We start from the raw sequence: 14,463 nt of genomic DNA, 5'->3' as shown, positions 1-14,463 counted from the left end.
GACCCCTACTCTCTCTCTACCTTCTAATGACCCCTACTCTCTGTCTCCCTCTATATCTGTCTCTCTCTACCTTCTAATGACCCCTACTCTCTGTCTCCCTCTATATCTGTCTCTCTCTACCTTCTAATGACCCCTACTCTCTGTCTCCCTCTATATCTGTCTCTCTCTACCTTCTAATGACCCCTACTCTCTGTCTCCCTCTATATCTGTCTCTCTCTACCTTCTAATGACCCCTACTCTCTCTCTACCTTCTAATGACCCCTACTCTCTCTCTACCTTCTAATGACCCTTACTCTCTCTCTACCTTCTAATGACCCCTACTCTCTCTCTACCTTCTAATGACCCCTACTCTCTCTCTACCTTCTAATGACCCCTACTCTCTCTCTACCTTCTAATGACCCCTACTTTCTCTCTACCTTCTAATGACCCCTACTCTCTCTCTACCTTCTAATGACCCCTACTCTCTATATCTGTCTCTCTCTCTACCTTCTAATGACCCCTACTCTCTCTGTATATGTCTCTCTCTCTGTAACTTCTAATGACCCCTACTCTCTCTATATCTGTCTCTCTCTCTACCATCTAATGACCCCTACTCTCTGTCTCCCTCTATATCTGTTCTAATGACCCCTACTCTCTCTCTACCTTCTAATGACCCCTACTCTCTCTATATCTGTCTCTCTCTCTACATTCTAATGACCCCTACTCTCTCTGTATCTGTCTCTATCTACCTTCTAATGACCCCTACTCTCTCTGTATCTGTCTCTCTACCTTCTAATGACCCCTACTCTCTCTATATATCTCTCTCTCTACCTTCTAATGACCCCTACTCTCTCTATATATCTCTCTCTCTACCTTCTAATGACCCCTACTCTCTCTGTATCTGTCTCTCTCTACCTTCTAATGACCCCTACTCTCTCTATATCTGTCTCTCTCTCTACCTTCTAATGACCCCTACTCTCTCTGTATCTGTCTCTCTCTACCTTCTAATGACCCCTACTCTCTCTATATCTGTCTCTCTCTACCTTCTAATGACCCCTACTCTCTCTATATATCTCTCTCTCTACCTTCTAATGACCCATACTCTCTCTGTATCTGTCTCTCTCTACCTTCTAATGACCCCTACTCTCTCTATATCTGTCTCTCTCTCTACCTTCTAATGACCCCTACTCTCTCTGTATCTGTCTCTCTCTACCTTCTAATGACCCCTACTCTCTCTGTATCTGTCTCTCTCTACCTTCTAATGACCCCTACTCTCTCTATATCTGTCTCTCTCTCTACCTTCTAATGACCCCTACTCTCTCTGTATCTGTCTCTCTCTACCTTCTAATGACCCCTACTCTCTCTATATCTGTCTCTCTCTACCTTCTAATGACCCCTACTCTCTCTATATCTGTCTCTCTCTACCTTCTAATGACCCCTACTCTCTCTATATCTGTCTCTCTACCTTCTAATGACCCCTACTCTCTCTGTATCTGTCTCTCTCTACCTTCTAATGACCCCTACTCTCTCTATATATCTCTCTCTCTACCTTCTAATGACCCCTACTCTCTCTATATCTGTCTCTCTCTCTACCTTCTAATGACCCCTACTCTCTCTATATCTGTCTCTCTCTCTACCTTCTAATGACCCCTACTCTCTCTGTATCTGTCTCTCTCTACCTTCTAATGACCCCTACTCTCTCTATATCTGTCTCTCTCTCTACCTTCTAATGACCCCTACTCTCTCTGTATCTGTCTCTCTCTACCTTCTAATGACCCCTACTCTCTCTATATCTGTCTCTCTCTCTACCTTCTAATGACCCCTACTCTCTCTGTATCTGTCTCTCTCTACCTTCTAATGACCCCTACTCTCTCTATATCTGTCTCTCTCTCTACCTTCTAATGACCCCTACTCTCTCTGTATCTGTCTCTCTCTACCTTCTAATGACCCCTACTCTCTCTATATCTGTCTCTCTCTCTACCTTCTAATGACCCCTACTCTCTCTGTATCTGTCTCTCTCTACCTTCTAATGACCCCTACTCTCTCTATATCTGTCTCTCTCTACCTTCTAATGACCCCTACTCTCTCTGTATCTGTCTCTCTACCTTCTAATGACCCCTACTCTCTCTATATATCTCTCTCTCTACCTTCTAATGACCCCTACTCTCTCTATATCTGTCTCTCTCTCTACCTTCTAATGACCCCTACTCTCTCTGTATCTGTCTCTCTCTACCTTCTAATGACCCATACTCTCTCTATATATCTCTCTCTCTACCTTCTAATGACCCCTACTCTCTCTATATCTGTCTCTCTCTCTACCTTCTAATGACCCCTACTCTCTCTATATATCTCTCTCTCTACCTTCTAATGACCCCTACTCTCTCTGTATCTGTCTCTCTCTACCTTCTAATGACCCCTACTCTCTCTGTATCTGTCTCTCTCTACCTTCTAATGACCCCTACTCTCTCTGTATCTGTCTCTCTCTACCTTCTAATGACCCATACTCTCTCTATATATCTCTCTCTCTACCTTCTAATGACCCCTACTCTCTCTATATCTGTCTCTCTCTACCTTCTAATGACCCCTACTCTCTCTATATATCTCTCTCTCTACCTTCTAATGACCCCTACTCTCTCTGTATCTGTCTCTCTCTACCTTCTAATGACCCCTACTCTCTCTATATCTGTCTCTCTCTCTACCTTCTAATGACCCCTACTCTCTCTATATCTGTCTCTCTCTACCTTCTAATGACCCCTACTCTCTCTATATCTGTCTCTCTCTACCTTCTAATGACCCCTACTCTCTCTGTATCTGTCTCTCTACCTTCTAATGACCCCTACTCTCTCTATATATCTCTCTCTACCTTCTAATGACCCCTACTCTCTCTATATCTGTCTCTCTCTCTACCTTCTAATGACCCCTACTCTCTCTGTATCTGTCTCTCTCTACCTTCTAATGACCCATACTCTCTCTATATATCTCTCTCTCTACCTTCTAATGACCCCTACTCTCTCTATATCTGTCTCTCTCTCTACCTTCTAATGACCCCTACTCTCTCTATATATCTCTCTCTCTACCTTCTAATGACCCCTACTCTCTCTGTATCTGTCTCTCTCTACCTTCTAATGACCCATACTCTCTCTATATATCTCTCTCTCTACCTTCTAATGACCCCTACTCTCTCTATATCTGTCTCTCTCTCTACCTTCTAATGACCCCTACTCTCTCTATATATCTCTCTCTCTACCTTCTAATGACCCCTACTCTCTCTGTATCTGTCTCTCTCTACCTTCTAATGACCCATACTCTCTCTGTATCTGTCTCTCTCTACCTTCTAATGACCCCTACTCTCTCTGTATCTGTCTCTCTCTACCTTCTAATGACCCCTACTCTCTCTGTATATGTCTCTCTCTCTACCTTCTAATGACCCCTACTCTCTCTATATCTGTCTCTCTCTACCTTCTGATGACCCCTACTCTCTCTATATCTGTCTCTCTCTACCTTCTAATGACCCCTACTCTCTCTGTATCTGTCTCTCTCTACCTTCTAATGACCCCTACTCTCTCTATATATCTCTCTCTCTACCTTCTAATGACCCCTACTCTCTCTATATCTGTCTCTCTCTCTACCTTCTAATGACCCCTACTCTCTCTGTATCTGTCTCTCTCTACCTTCTAATGACCCCTACTCTCTCTATATCTGTCTCTCTCTACCTTCTAATGACCCCTACTCTCTCTATATATCTCTCTCTCTACCTTCTAATGACCCATACTCTCTCTGTATCTGTCTCTCTCTACCTTCTAATGACCCCTACTCTCTCTATATCTGTCTCTCTCTCTACCTTCTAATGACCCCTACTCTCTCTGTATCTGTCTCTCTCTACCTTCTAATGACCCCTACTCTCTCTGTATCTGTCTCTCTCTACCTTCTAATGACCCCTACTCTCTCTATATCTGTCTCTCTCTCTACCTTCTAATGACCCCTACTCTCTCTGTATCTGTCTCTCTCTACCTTCTAATGACCCCTACTCTCTCTATATCTGTCTCTCTCTCTACCTTCTAATGACCCCTACTCTCTCTATATATCTCTCTCTCTACCTTCTAATGACCCCTACTCTCTCTGTATCTGTCTCTCTCTACCTTCTAATGACCCCTACTCTCTCTGTATCTGTCTCTCTCTACCTTCTAATGACCCCTACTCTCTCTGTATCTGTCTCTCTCTACCTTCTAATGACCCATACTCTCTCTATATATCTCTCTCTCTACCTTCTAATGACCCCTACTCTCTCTATATCTGTCTCTCTCTCTACCTTCTAATGACCCCTACTCTCTCTATATATCTCTCTCTCTACCTTCTAATGACCCCTACTCTCTCTGTATCTGTCTCTCTCTACCTTCTAATGACCCCTACTCTCTCTATATCTGTCTCTCTCTCTACCTTCTAATGACCCCTACTCTCTCTATATCTGTCTCTCTCTACCTTCTAATGACCCCTACTCTCTCTATATCTGTCTCTCTCTACCTTCTAATGACCCCTACTCTCTCTGTATCTGTCTCTCTACCTTCTAATGACCCCTACTCTCTCTATATATCTCTCTCTCTACCTTCTAATGACCCCTACTCTCTCTATATCTGTCTCTCTCTCTACCTTCTAATGACCCCTACTCTCTCTGTATCTGTCTCTCTCTACCTTCTAATGACCCATACTCTCTCTATATATCTCTCTCTCTACCTTCTAATGACCCCTACTCTCTCTATATCTGTCTCTCTCTCTACCTTCTAATGACCCCTACTCTCTCTATATATCTCTCTCTCTACCTTCTAATGACCCCTACTCTCTCTGTATCTGTCTCTCTCTACCTTCTAATGACCCATACTCTCTCTATATATCTCTCTCTCTACCTTCTAATGACCCCTACTCTCTCTATATCTGTCTCTCTCTCTACCTTCTAATGACCCCTACTCTCTCTATATATCTCTCTCTCTACCTTCTAATGACCCCTACTCTCTCTGTATCTGTCTCTCTCTACCTTCTAATGACCCATACTCTCTCTGTATCTGTCTCTCTCTACCTTCTAATGACCCCTACTCTCTCTGTATCTGTCTCTCTCTACCTTCTAATGACCCCTACTCTCTCTGTATATGTCTCTCTCTCTACCTTCTAATGACCCCTACTCTCTCTATATCTGTCTCTCTCTCTACCTTCTAATGACCCCTACTCTCTCTATATCTGTCTCTCTCTACCTTCTAATGACCCCTACTCTCTCTATATCTGTCTCTCTCTACCTTCTAATGACCCCTACTCTCTCTGTATCTGTCTCTCTCTACCTTCTAATGACCCCTACTCTCTCTATATATCTCTCTCTCTACCTTCTAATGACCCCTACTCTCTCTATATCTGTCTCTCTCTCTACCTTCTAATGACCCCTACTCTCTCTGTATCTGTCTCTCTCTACCTTCTAATGACCCCTACTCTCTCTATATCTGTCTCTCTCTCTACCTTCTAATGACCCCTACTCTCTCTGTATCTGTCTCTCTCTACCTTCTAATGACCCCTACTCTCTCTATATCTGTCTCTCTCTACCTTCTAATGACCCCTACTCTCTCTATATATCTCTCTCTCTACCTTCTAATGACCCATACTCTCTCTGTATCTGTCTCTCTCTACCTTCTAATGACCCCTACTCTCTCTATATCTGTCTCTCTCTCTACCTTCTAATGACCCCTACTCTCTCTGTATCTGTCTCTCTCTACCTTCTAATGACCCCTACTCTCTCTGTATCTGTCTCTCTCTACCTTCTAATGACCCCTACTCTCTCTATATCTGTCTCTCTCTCTACCTTCTAATGACCCCTACTCTCTCTGTATCTGTCTCTCTCTACCTTCTAATGACCCCTACTCTCTCTATATCTGTCTCTCTCTACCTTCTAATGACCCCTACTCTCTCTATATCTGTCTCTCTCTACCTTCTAATGACCCCTACTCTCTCTATATCTGTCTCTCTCTACCTTCTAATGACCCCTACTCTCTCTGTATCTGTCTCTCTCTACCTTCTAATGACCCCTACTCTCTCTATATATCTCTCTCTCTACCTTCTAATGACCCCTACTCTCTCTATATCTGTCTCTCTCTCTACCTTCTAATGACCCCTACTCTCTCTATATCTGTCTCTCTCTCTACCTTCTAATGACCCCTACTCTCTCTGTATCTGTCTCTCTCTACCTTCTAATGACCCCTACTCTCTCTATATCTGTCTCTCTCTCTACCTTCTAATGACCCCTACTCTCTCTGTATCTGTCTCTCTCTACCTTCTAATGACCCCTACTCTCTCTATATCTGTCTCTCTCTCTACCTTCTAATGACCCCTACTCTCTCTGTATCTGTCTCTCTCTACCTTCTAATGACCCCTACTCTCTCTATATCTGTCTCTCTCTCTACCTTCTAATGACCCCTACTCTCTCTATATATCTCTCTCTCTACCTTCTAATGACCCCTACTCTCTCTGTATCTGTCTCTCTCTACCTTCTAATGACCCCTACTCTCTCTGTATCTGTCTCTCTCTACCTTCTAATGACCCCTACTCTCTCTGTATCTGTCTCTCTCTACCTTCTAATGACCCATACTCTCTCTATATATCTCTCTCTCTACCTTCTAATGACCCCTACTCTCTCTATATCTGTCTCTCTCTCTACCTTCTAATGACCCCTACTCTCTCTATATATCTCTCTCTCTACCTTCTAATGACCCCTACTCTCTCTGTATCTGTCTCTCTCTACCTTCTAATGACCCCTACTCTCTCTATATCTGTCTCTCTCTCTACCTTCTAATGACCCCTACTCTCTCTATATCTGTCTCTCTCTACCTTCTAATGACCCCTACTCTCTCTATATCTGTCTCTCTCTACCTTCTAATGACCCCTACTCTCTCTGTATCTGTCTCTCTACCTTCTAATGACCCCTACTCTCTCTATATATCTCTCTCTCTACCTTCTAATGACCCCTACTCTCTCTATATCTGTCTCTCTCTCTACCTTCTAATGACCCCTACTCTCTCTGTATCTGTCTCTCTCTACCTTCTAATGACCCATACTCTCTCTATATATCTCTCTCTCTACCTTCTAATGACCCCTACTCTCTCTATATCTGTCTCTCTCTCTACCTTCTAATGACCCCTACTCTCTCTATATATCTCTCTCTCTACCTTCTAATGACCCCTACTCTCTCTGTATCTGTCTCTCTCTACCTTCTAATGACCCATACTCTCTCTATATATCTCTCTCTCTACCTTCTAATGACCCCTACTCTCTCTATATCTGTCTCTCTCTCTACCTTCTAATGACCCCTACTCTCTCTATATATCTCTCTCTCTACCTTCTAATGACCCCTACTCTCTCTGTATCTGTCTCTCTCTACCTTCTAATGACCCATACTCTCTCTGTATCTGTCTCTCTCTACCTTCTAATGACCCCTGTCTCTCTCTCTGTATCTGTCTCTCTCTACCTTCTAATGACCCCTACTCTCTCTATATCTGTCTCTCTCTACCTTCTAATGACCCCTACTCTCTCTATATCTGTCTCTCTCTCTACCTTCTAATGACCCCTACTCTCTCTATATCTGTCTCTCTCTACCTTCTAATGACCCCTACTCTCTCTATATCTAATCTCTCTCTACCTTCTAATGACCCCTACTCTCTCTATATCTGTCTCTCTCTACCTTCTAATGACCCCTACTCTCTCTGTATCTGTCTCTCTCTACCTTCTAATGACCCCTACTCTCTCTGTATCTGTCTCTCTCTCTACCTTCTAATGACCCCTACTCTCTCTGTATCTGTCTCTCTCTACCTTCTAATGACCCCTACTCTCTCTATATCTGTCTCTCTCTACCTTCTAATGACCCCTACTCTCTCTATATGTCTCTCTCTACCTTCTAATGACCCATACTCTCTCTGTATCTGTCTCTCTCTACCTTCTAATGACCCCTACTCTCTCTATATCTGTCTCTCTCTCTACCTTCTAATGACCCCTACTCTCTCTGTATCTGTCTCTCTCTACCTTCTAATGACCCCTACTCTCTCTGTATCTGTCTCTCTCTACCTTCTAATGACCCCTACTCTCTCTGTATCTGTCTCTCTCTACCTTCTAATGACCCCTACTCTCTCTGTATCTGTCTCTCTCTACCTTCTAATGACCCCTACTCTCTCTATATCTGTCTCTCTCTACCTTCTAATGACCCCTACTCTCTCTATATCTGTCTCTCTCTACCTTCTAATGACCCCTACTCTCTCTATATCTGTCTCTCTCTACCTTCTAATGACCCCTACTCTCTCTGTATCTGTCTCTCTCTACCTTCTAATGACCCCTACTCTCTCTATATATCTCTCTCTCTACCTTCTAATGACCCCTACTCTCTCTATATCTGTCTCTCTCTCTACCTTCTAATGACCCCTACTCTCTCTATATCTGTCTCTCTCTCTACCTTCTAATGACCCCTACTCTCTCTGTATCTGTCTCTCTCTACCTTCTAATGACCCCTACTCTCTCTATATCTGTCTCTCTCTCTACCTTCTAATGACCCCTACTCTCTCTGTATCTGTCTCTCTCTACCTTCTAATGACCCCTACTCTCTCTATATCTGTCTCTCTCTCTACCTTCTAATGACCCCTACTCTCTCTGTATCTGTCTCTCTCTACCTTCTAATGACCCCTACTCTCTCTATATCTGTCTCTCTCTCTACCTTCTAATGACCCCTACTCTCTCTGTATCTGTCTCTCTCTACCTTCTAATGACCCCTACTCTCTCTATATCTGTCTCTCTCTACCTTCTAATGACCCCTACTCTCTCTGTATCTGTCTCTCTACCTTCTAATGACCCATACTCTCTCTATATATCTCTCTCTCTACCTTCTAATGACCCCTACTCTCTCTATATCTGTCTCTCTCTCTACCTTCTAATGACCCCTACTCTCTCTATATATCTCTCTCTCTACCTTCTAATGACCCCTACTCTCTCTGTATCTGTCTCTCTCTACCTTCTAATGACCCCTACTCTCTCTATATCTGTCTCTCTCTACCTTCTAATGACCCCTACTCTCTCTGTATCTGTCTCTCTCTACCTTCTAATGACCCCTACTCTCTCTATATCTGTCTCTCTCTCTACCTTCTAATGACCCCTACTCTCTCTATATCTGTCTCTCTCTCTACCTTCTAATGACCCCTACTCTCTCTATATATCTCTCTCTCTACCTTCTAATGACCCCTACTCTCTCTGTATCTGTCTCTCTCTACCTTCTAATGACCCCTACTCTCTCTATATCTGTCTCTCTCTACCTTCTAATGACCCCTACTCTCTCTATATCTGTCTCTCTCTACCTTCTAATGACCCCTACTCTCTCTGTATCTGTCTCTCTCTACCTTCTAATGACCCCTACTCTCTCTGTATCTGTCTCTCTCTACCTTCTAATGACCCCTACTCTCTCTATATATCTCTCTCTCTACCTTCTAATGACCCCTACTCTCTCTATATCTGTCTCTCTCTCTACCTTCTAATGACCCCTACTCTCTCTGTATATGTCTCTCTCTCTACCTTCTAATGACCCCTACTCTCTCTATATCTGTCTCTCTCTCTACCTTCTAATGACCCCTACTCTCTCTGTATATGTCTCTCTCTCTACCTTCTAATGACCCCTACTCTCTCTGTATCTGTCTCTCTCTACCTTCTAATGACCCCTACTCTCTCTATATCTCTCTCTCTCTACCTTCTAATGACCCCTACTCTCTCTATATCTGTCTCTCTCTCTACCTTCTAATGACCCCTACTCTCTCTATATCTGTCTCTCTCTACCTTCTAATGACCCCTACTCTCTCTATATCTGTCTCTCTCTACCTTCTAATGACCCCTACTCTCTCTATATATCTCTCTCTCTACCTTCTAATGACCCCTACTCTCTCTATATCGGTCTCTCTCTCTCTACCTTCTAATGACCCCTACTCTCTCTATATGTCTCTCTCTCTACCTTCTAATGACCCCTACTCTCTCTATATCGGTCTCTCTCTCTCTACCTTCTAATGACCCCTACTCTCTCTATATGTCTCTCTCTCTACCTTCTAATGACCCCTACTCTCTCTATATGTCTCTCTCTCTACCTTCTAATGACCCCTACTCTCTCTATATCTATATCTGTCTCTCTCTCTACCTTCTAATGACCCCTACTCTCTCTATATCTGTCTCTCTCTACCTTCTAATGACCCCTACTCTCTCTATATCTGTCTCTCTCTACCTTCTAATGACCCCTACTCTCTCTATATATCTCTCTCTCTACCTTCTAATGACCCCTACTCTCTCTATATCGGTCTCTCTCTCTCTACCTTCTAATGACCCCTACTCTCTCTATATGTCTCTCTCTCTACCTTCTAATGACCCCTACTCTCTCTATATCGGTCTCTCTCTCTCTACCTTCTAATGACCCCTACTCTCTCTATATGTCTCTCTCTCTACCTTCTAATGACCCCTACTCTCTCTATATGTCTCTCTCTCTACCTTCTAATGACCCCTACTCTCTCTATATCTGTCTCTCTCTCTACCTTCTACCTGACCCCTACTATCTCCGTCCCCGTGCAGTTTGTCCCGTTCAGAGACTACATGGACCGGACAGGAAACCACGTGTTGAGTATGGCCCGGCTAGCCAAAGACGTCCTGGCTGAGATCCCTGAACAGCTCATCCTCTACATGAAGAATAGAGGTATCAAACCCTGTCCCCTGCCTCCACCCAATGAGGAACCAGGCCCTGAGGACCAGGACCACACCCACCCCTATCTGAGCCCCACCCCCACTCCCATCTGAGGCTCCAACCTTGAGGAAGTAGTTTCAGAGTAGGGTGGGTGGTGCACCCCCTCATGGAGAAACAAAATGTGGAAATGCTTCAAGGCACATTTTTCTCAGTCTTTACATATTCATCTGGTTGTCGTGCTGAACAAATAGCACTCTATTTTCTTTGGAACGAGACTTCAGAAAGACTGCTTTGAGCAACAAAAAAAGCTGAAGATTGGGGAGTTTTACTTTTGAGTTTCAACGCCTGATTGGGAGGGTGGAAAGGGGGATAAGGAAGAGAGGAGGAGAAGAAGAGAAGAGAAATGTAAAGCAATGTTAGGCGTTTGATGTCAAAGTGGTGACGTAATGGGTAGTATACCCTGAGGTAGAGAAGTAGGTTTTTTGAGGTCATTAATTATTAGAACGTGCCAGTCATGTTTGTGCATACGATACCTTTTAGAGTGGCTGTGTATGTGGGACTAAGAAATCATCTGTATAATGATTTATTTATTGTAAAAAACTGCAGTATTTATTCATGGGGGATGGTGATCCTCATATTTTCCCATACCAATTGTTGAGGTGATCAATGCTATAAATAATTGTTTATTTCTACTTCAATTAGTACTGTAATATAAAGCATGTTTATAATTAGCTAATGTCCAGCTGTTTAGGAATAGTTAGGAACGATGAAGACGAGTTATTTGACATGTTTGACTGTAACAGTTATTCAGAGGACCAGCTGTTTGTGTGACAGTTATAATAATAATAATAATATATGCCATTTAGCAGACGCTTTTATCCAAAGCGACTTACAGTCATGTGTGCATACATTCTACGTATGGGTGGTCCCGGGGATCGAATGCATCATATACAAAACGTACTTACCCTACACATATTCAATGTGTATCAATAAAATGCACTATAACAGGCCAAATAGAAAGCACAAATATCATATACAATGCATTGATACGGAAGTATATATCACAATTATATACAAGCTAACCAACAGCTACCACAACCAGATACAATGGATAGGACTGTTATAATTAATTTCTTCCAGTTCTAGAATATCATTGTTGATGATAATCTATTTACTTTAAATTCTACATTCTTTAATATTATAATTCATCTAGTTATGCATGAACGTAGCCACATCTTCAAAGGCCTGGAATTTACATAGCATTTACATAGTATTTACATAACATTTACATAGTATTTACATAGCATTTACATAGTCGTAGTATGTGGAGGGAATGCCATGTCGTCTATAAGATCCTTCTCATTATATTTGCTGTGCTCGATGTTGTCGTTTCTGTTTTGATTGTTCTTCATCCCTTGCGCACCGTGCCATGGATATTAGGGCAGCGGGTGTATAACAGTGAGAATGTACTAAAAAGTTGGTATAATGTTAGTTTGGTTTCTTCAGTTCCATGTCAAGTCAACCACAATCCTTTTTTTTGTTGGACTAGATTGTTTTGTTTTTGAACCGGATGGGAAATACTTTGAGAATGGCATAATAGAACAATTGGAAGTAATTGTAGTAAACTGTATATTAATTGCGTTTTATAACAAGTCATTAAAAGGGAGTCAATATATAAAAAGCAACTGCACAAAGAGCAGTTGAAACCATGAACAATATGTTTTCCTCACTTCAACTGGAATACTGATAGATTTCCAACTCGCTGCCAGGGATGTATTGATGTCTTTAATTGAAGTTATTGATGTATAATGTGACCGACTGGGGTTCGAACCCGGGTTTGCTAAGACTGTATTAGCCCGCTAAGATAAACCCTAGCCATTAGCTGAAGGGGCCAACACAAGTCTTCTCGTTTCGGACAAGGTTACTCATAACACGAGCCTGGTTCTGAACTGCCTCTGTTACACTGTATGTATCAAGACAACTTTCAATTGGTATAATGCCATCTATGACTTGTTGTTATATTGCCAAATTGAAGTTGTTGACATATTAAGTAGTAGTTTCCTGAGCGAACAGCAGAGCAGCGTAACCACACAGCAGAGCAGCGTAATCACACAGCAGAGTAGCATAACCACACAGCAGAGCAGCATAACCACACAGCAGAGCACTATCACCACACAGCAGAACACTAACACCACACAGCAGAGCAGCGTAACCACACAGCAGAGCAGCGTAACCACACAGCAGAGCACTATCACCACACAGCAGAGCAGCGTAACCACACAGCAGAGCAGCGTAACCACACAGCAGAGCAGCATAACCACACAGCAGAGCACTATCACCACACAGCAGAGCAGCATAACCACACAGCAGAGCAGCATAACCACACAGCAGAGCACTATCACCACACAGCAGAGCAGCGTAACCACACAGCAGAGCAGCATAACCACACAGCAGAGCACTATCACCACACAGCAGAGCAGCATAACCACACAGCAGAGCAGTGTAACCACACAGCAGAGCACTATCACCACACAGCAGAGCAGCGTAACCACACAGCAGAGCACTATCACCACACAGCAGAGCAGCGTAACCACACAGCAGAGCAGCATAACCACACAGCAGAGCACTATCACCACACAGCAGAGCAGCATAACCACACAGCAGAGCACTATCACCACACAGCAGAGCAGCGTAACCACACAGCAGAGCAGCGTAACCACACAGCATAGCAGCGTAACCACACAGCAGAGCAGCGTAACCACACAGCAGAGCAGCATAACCACACAGCAGAGCAGCGTAACCACACAGCAGAGCAGCGTAACCACACAGCAGAGCAGCATAACCACACAGCAGAGCACTATCACCACACAGCAGAACACTAACACCACACAGCAGAGCAGCGTAACCACACAGCAGAGCAGCGTAACCACACAGCAGAGCACTATCACCACACAGCAGAGCAGCATAACCACACAGCAGAGCAGCATAACCACACAGCAGAGCACTATCACCACACAGCAGAGCAGCGTAACCACACAGCAGAGCACTATCACCACACAGCAGAGCAGCGTAACCACACAGGAGCGTCATTGGCTCTGTCTCTTCAGTCCGACCGGGTTAACCTCCCGTAGAGGGGACACAGCAGATGGATAGCATCTGTCTGCACTATTGATTGCCAAGTCTTTTTCTACAGTGGAAGGAAGTGTGCATGATGATGTCTTCTTCTCTCTGTTGAAAACACATGAAATTTCCTTCATGCCAATGCCACAAAACCCAATATTTTCTCACAGATAGGTCACAACAATGCAACATCTCAAAACAAGTGTGTCTACCTACAGTATGGAAACGGCCTTTTGCATATCCAGATTCGATATTCCTTTTTTACATTTTTGTTAGCAACCGTTCCCTTCCTATATTATATTATTATTATATTATATTATTATTATATTATTGAACATATGATTCCCAATGTCTAGAATGGTAACCATTTCATATGTACAGTAAAGCCAACCGAACAAAAAATATATACTATTATTTACTATTATTATTGTTGCATCTTAAACAACAGATATGCTGTATGTTCCTACATGAGTGTTATTATGCTTTTGTATTAAATGAGAACGACGCCACGGAGCTATTGGAGTGATGTGGTGGCAGTATAATGTTCGTATGACAGGGTTTTGCTATACATTTTCAAAGTTAGCATTTGTTTACAATTTAGATAGACTGACTGAAGCTGTATTTACATTGCCTCAAGGGTA

The 14,463-nt window shown here is 43.1% G+C and overlaps 1 protein-coding gene across 3 annotated transcripts in view; it reads left to right on the top strand.

Moving 5' to 3' along the window:
* The window catches only part of LOC124032358 (copine-8-like), a 211,626-nt gene extending 198,725 nt beyond the window's left edge, over positions 1-12,901 (top strand). For all 3 annotated transcript variants that reach the window (XM_046344707.1, XM_046344706.1, XM_046344705.1), the window contains one exon: positions 10,594-12,901. In XM_046344707.1, the coding sequence (XP_046200663.1) occupies positions 10,594-10,815 (222 nt within the window). In that variant the 3' untranslated portion in view covers positions 10,816-12,901. The remainder of the gene's footprint in view (positions 1-10,593) is intronic.
* The last annotated feature ends 1,562 nt before the right edge of the window (positions 12,902-14,463 follow it).

Source organism: Oncorhynchus gorbuscha, linkage group LG03 (genome assembly GCF_021184085.1).
Source record: "Oncorhynchus gorbuscha isolate QuinsamMale2020 ecotype Even-year linkage group LG03, OgorEven_v1.0, whole genome shotgun sequence".
Classification (NCBI taxonomy): Eukaryota; Metazoa; Chordata; class Actinopteri; order Salmoniformes; family Salmonidae; genus Oncorhynchus; species Oncorhynchus gorbuscha.
Note: the sequence above shows the minus strand (reverse complement) of the source record. Positions and strands in the feature narration are given on the sequence as shown.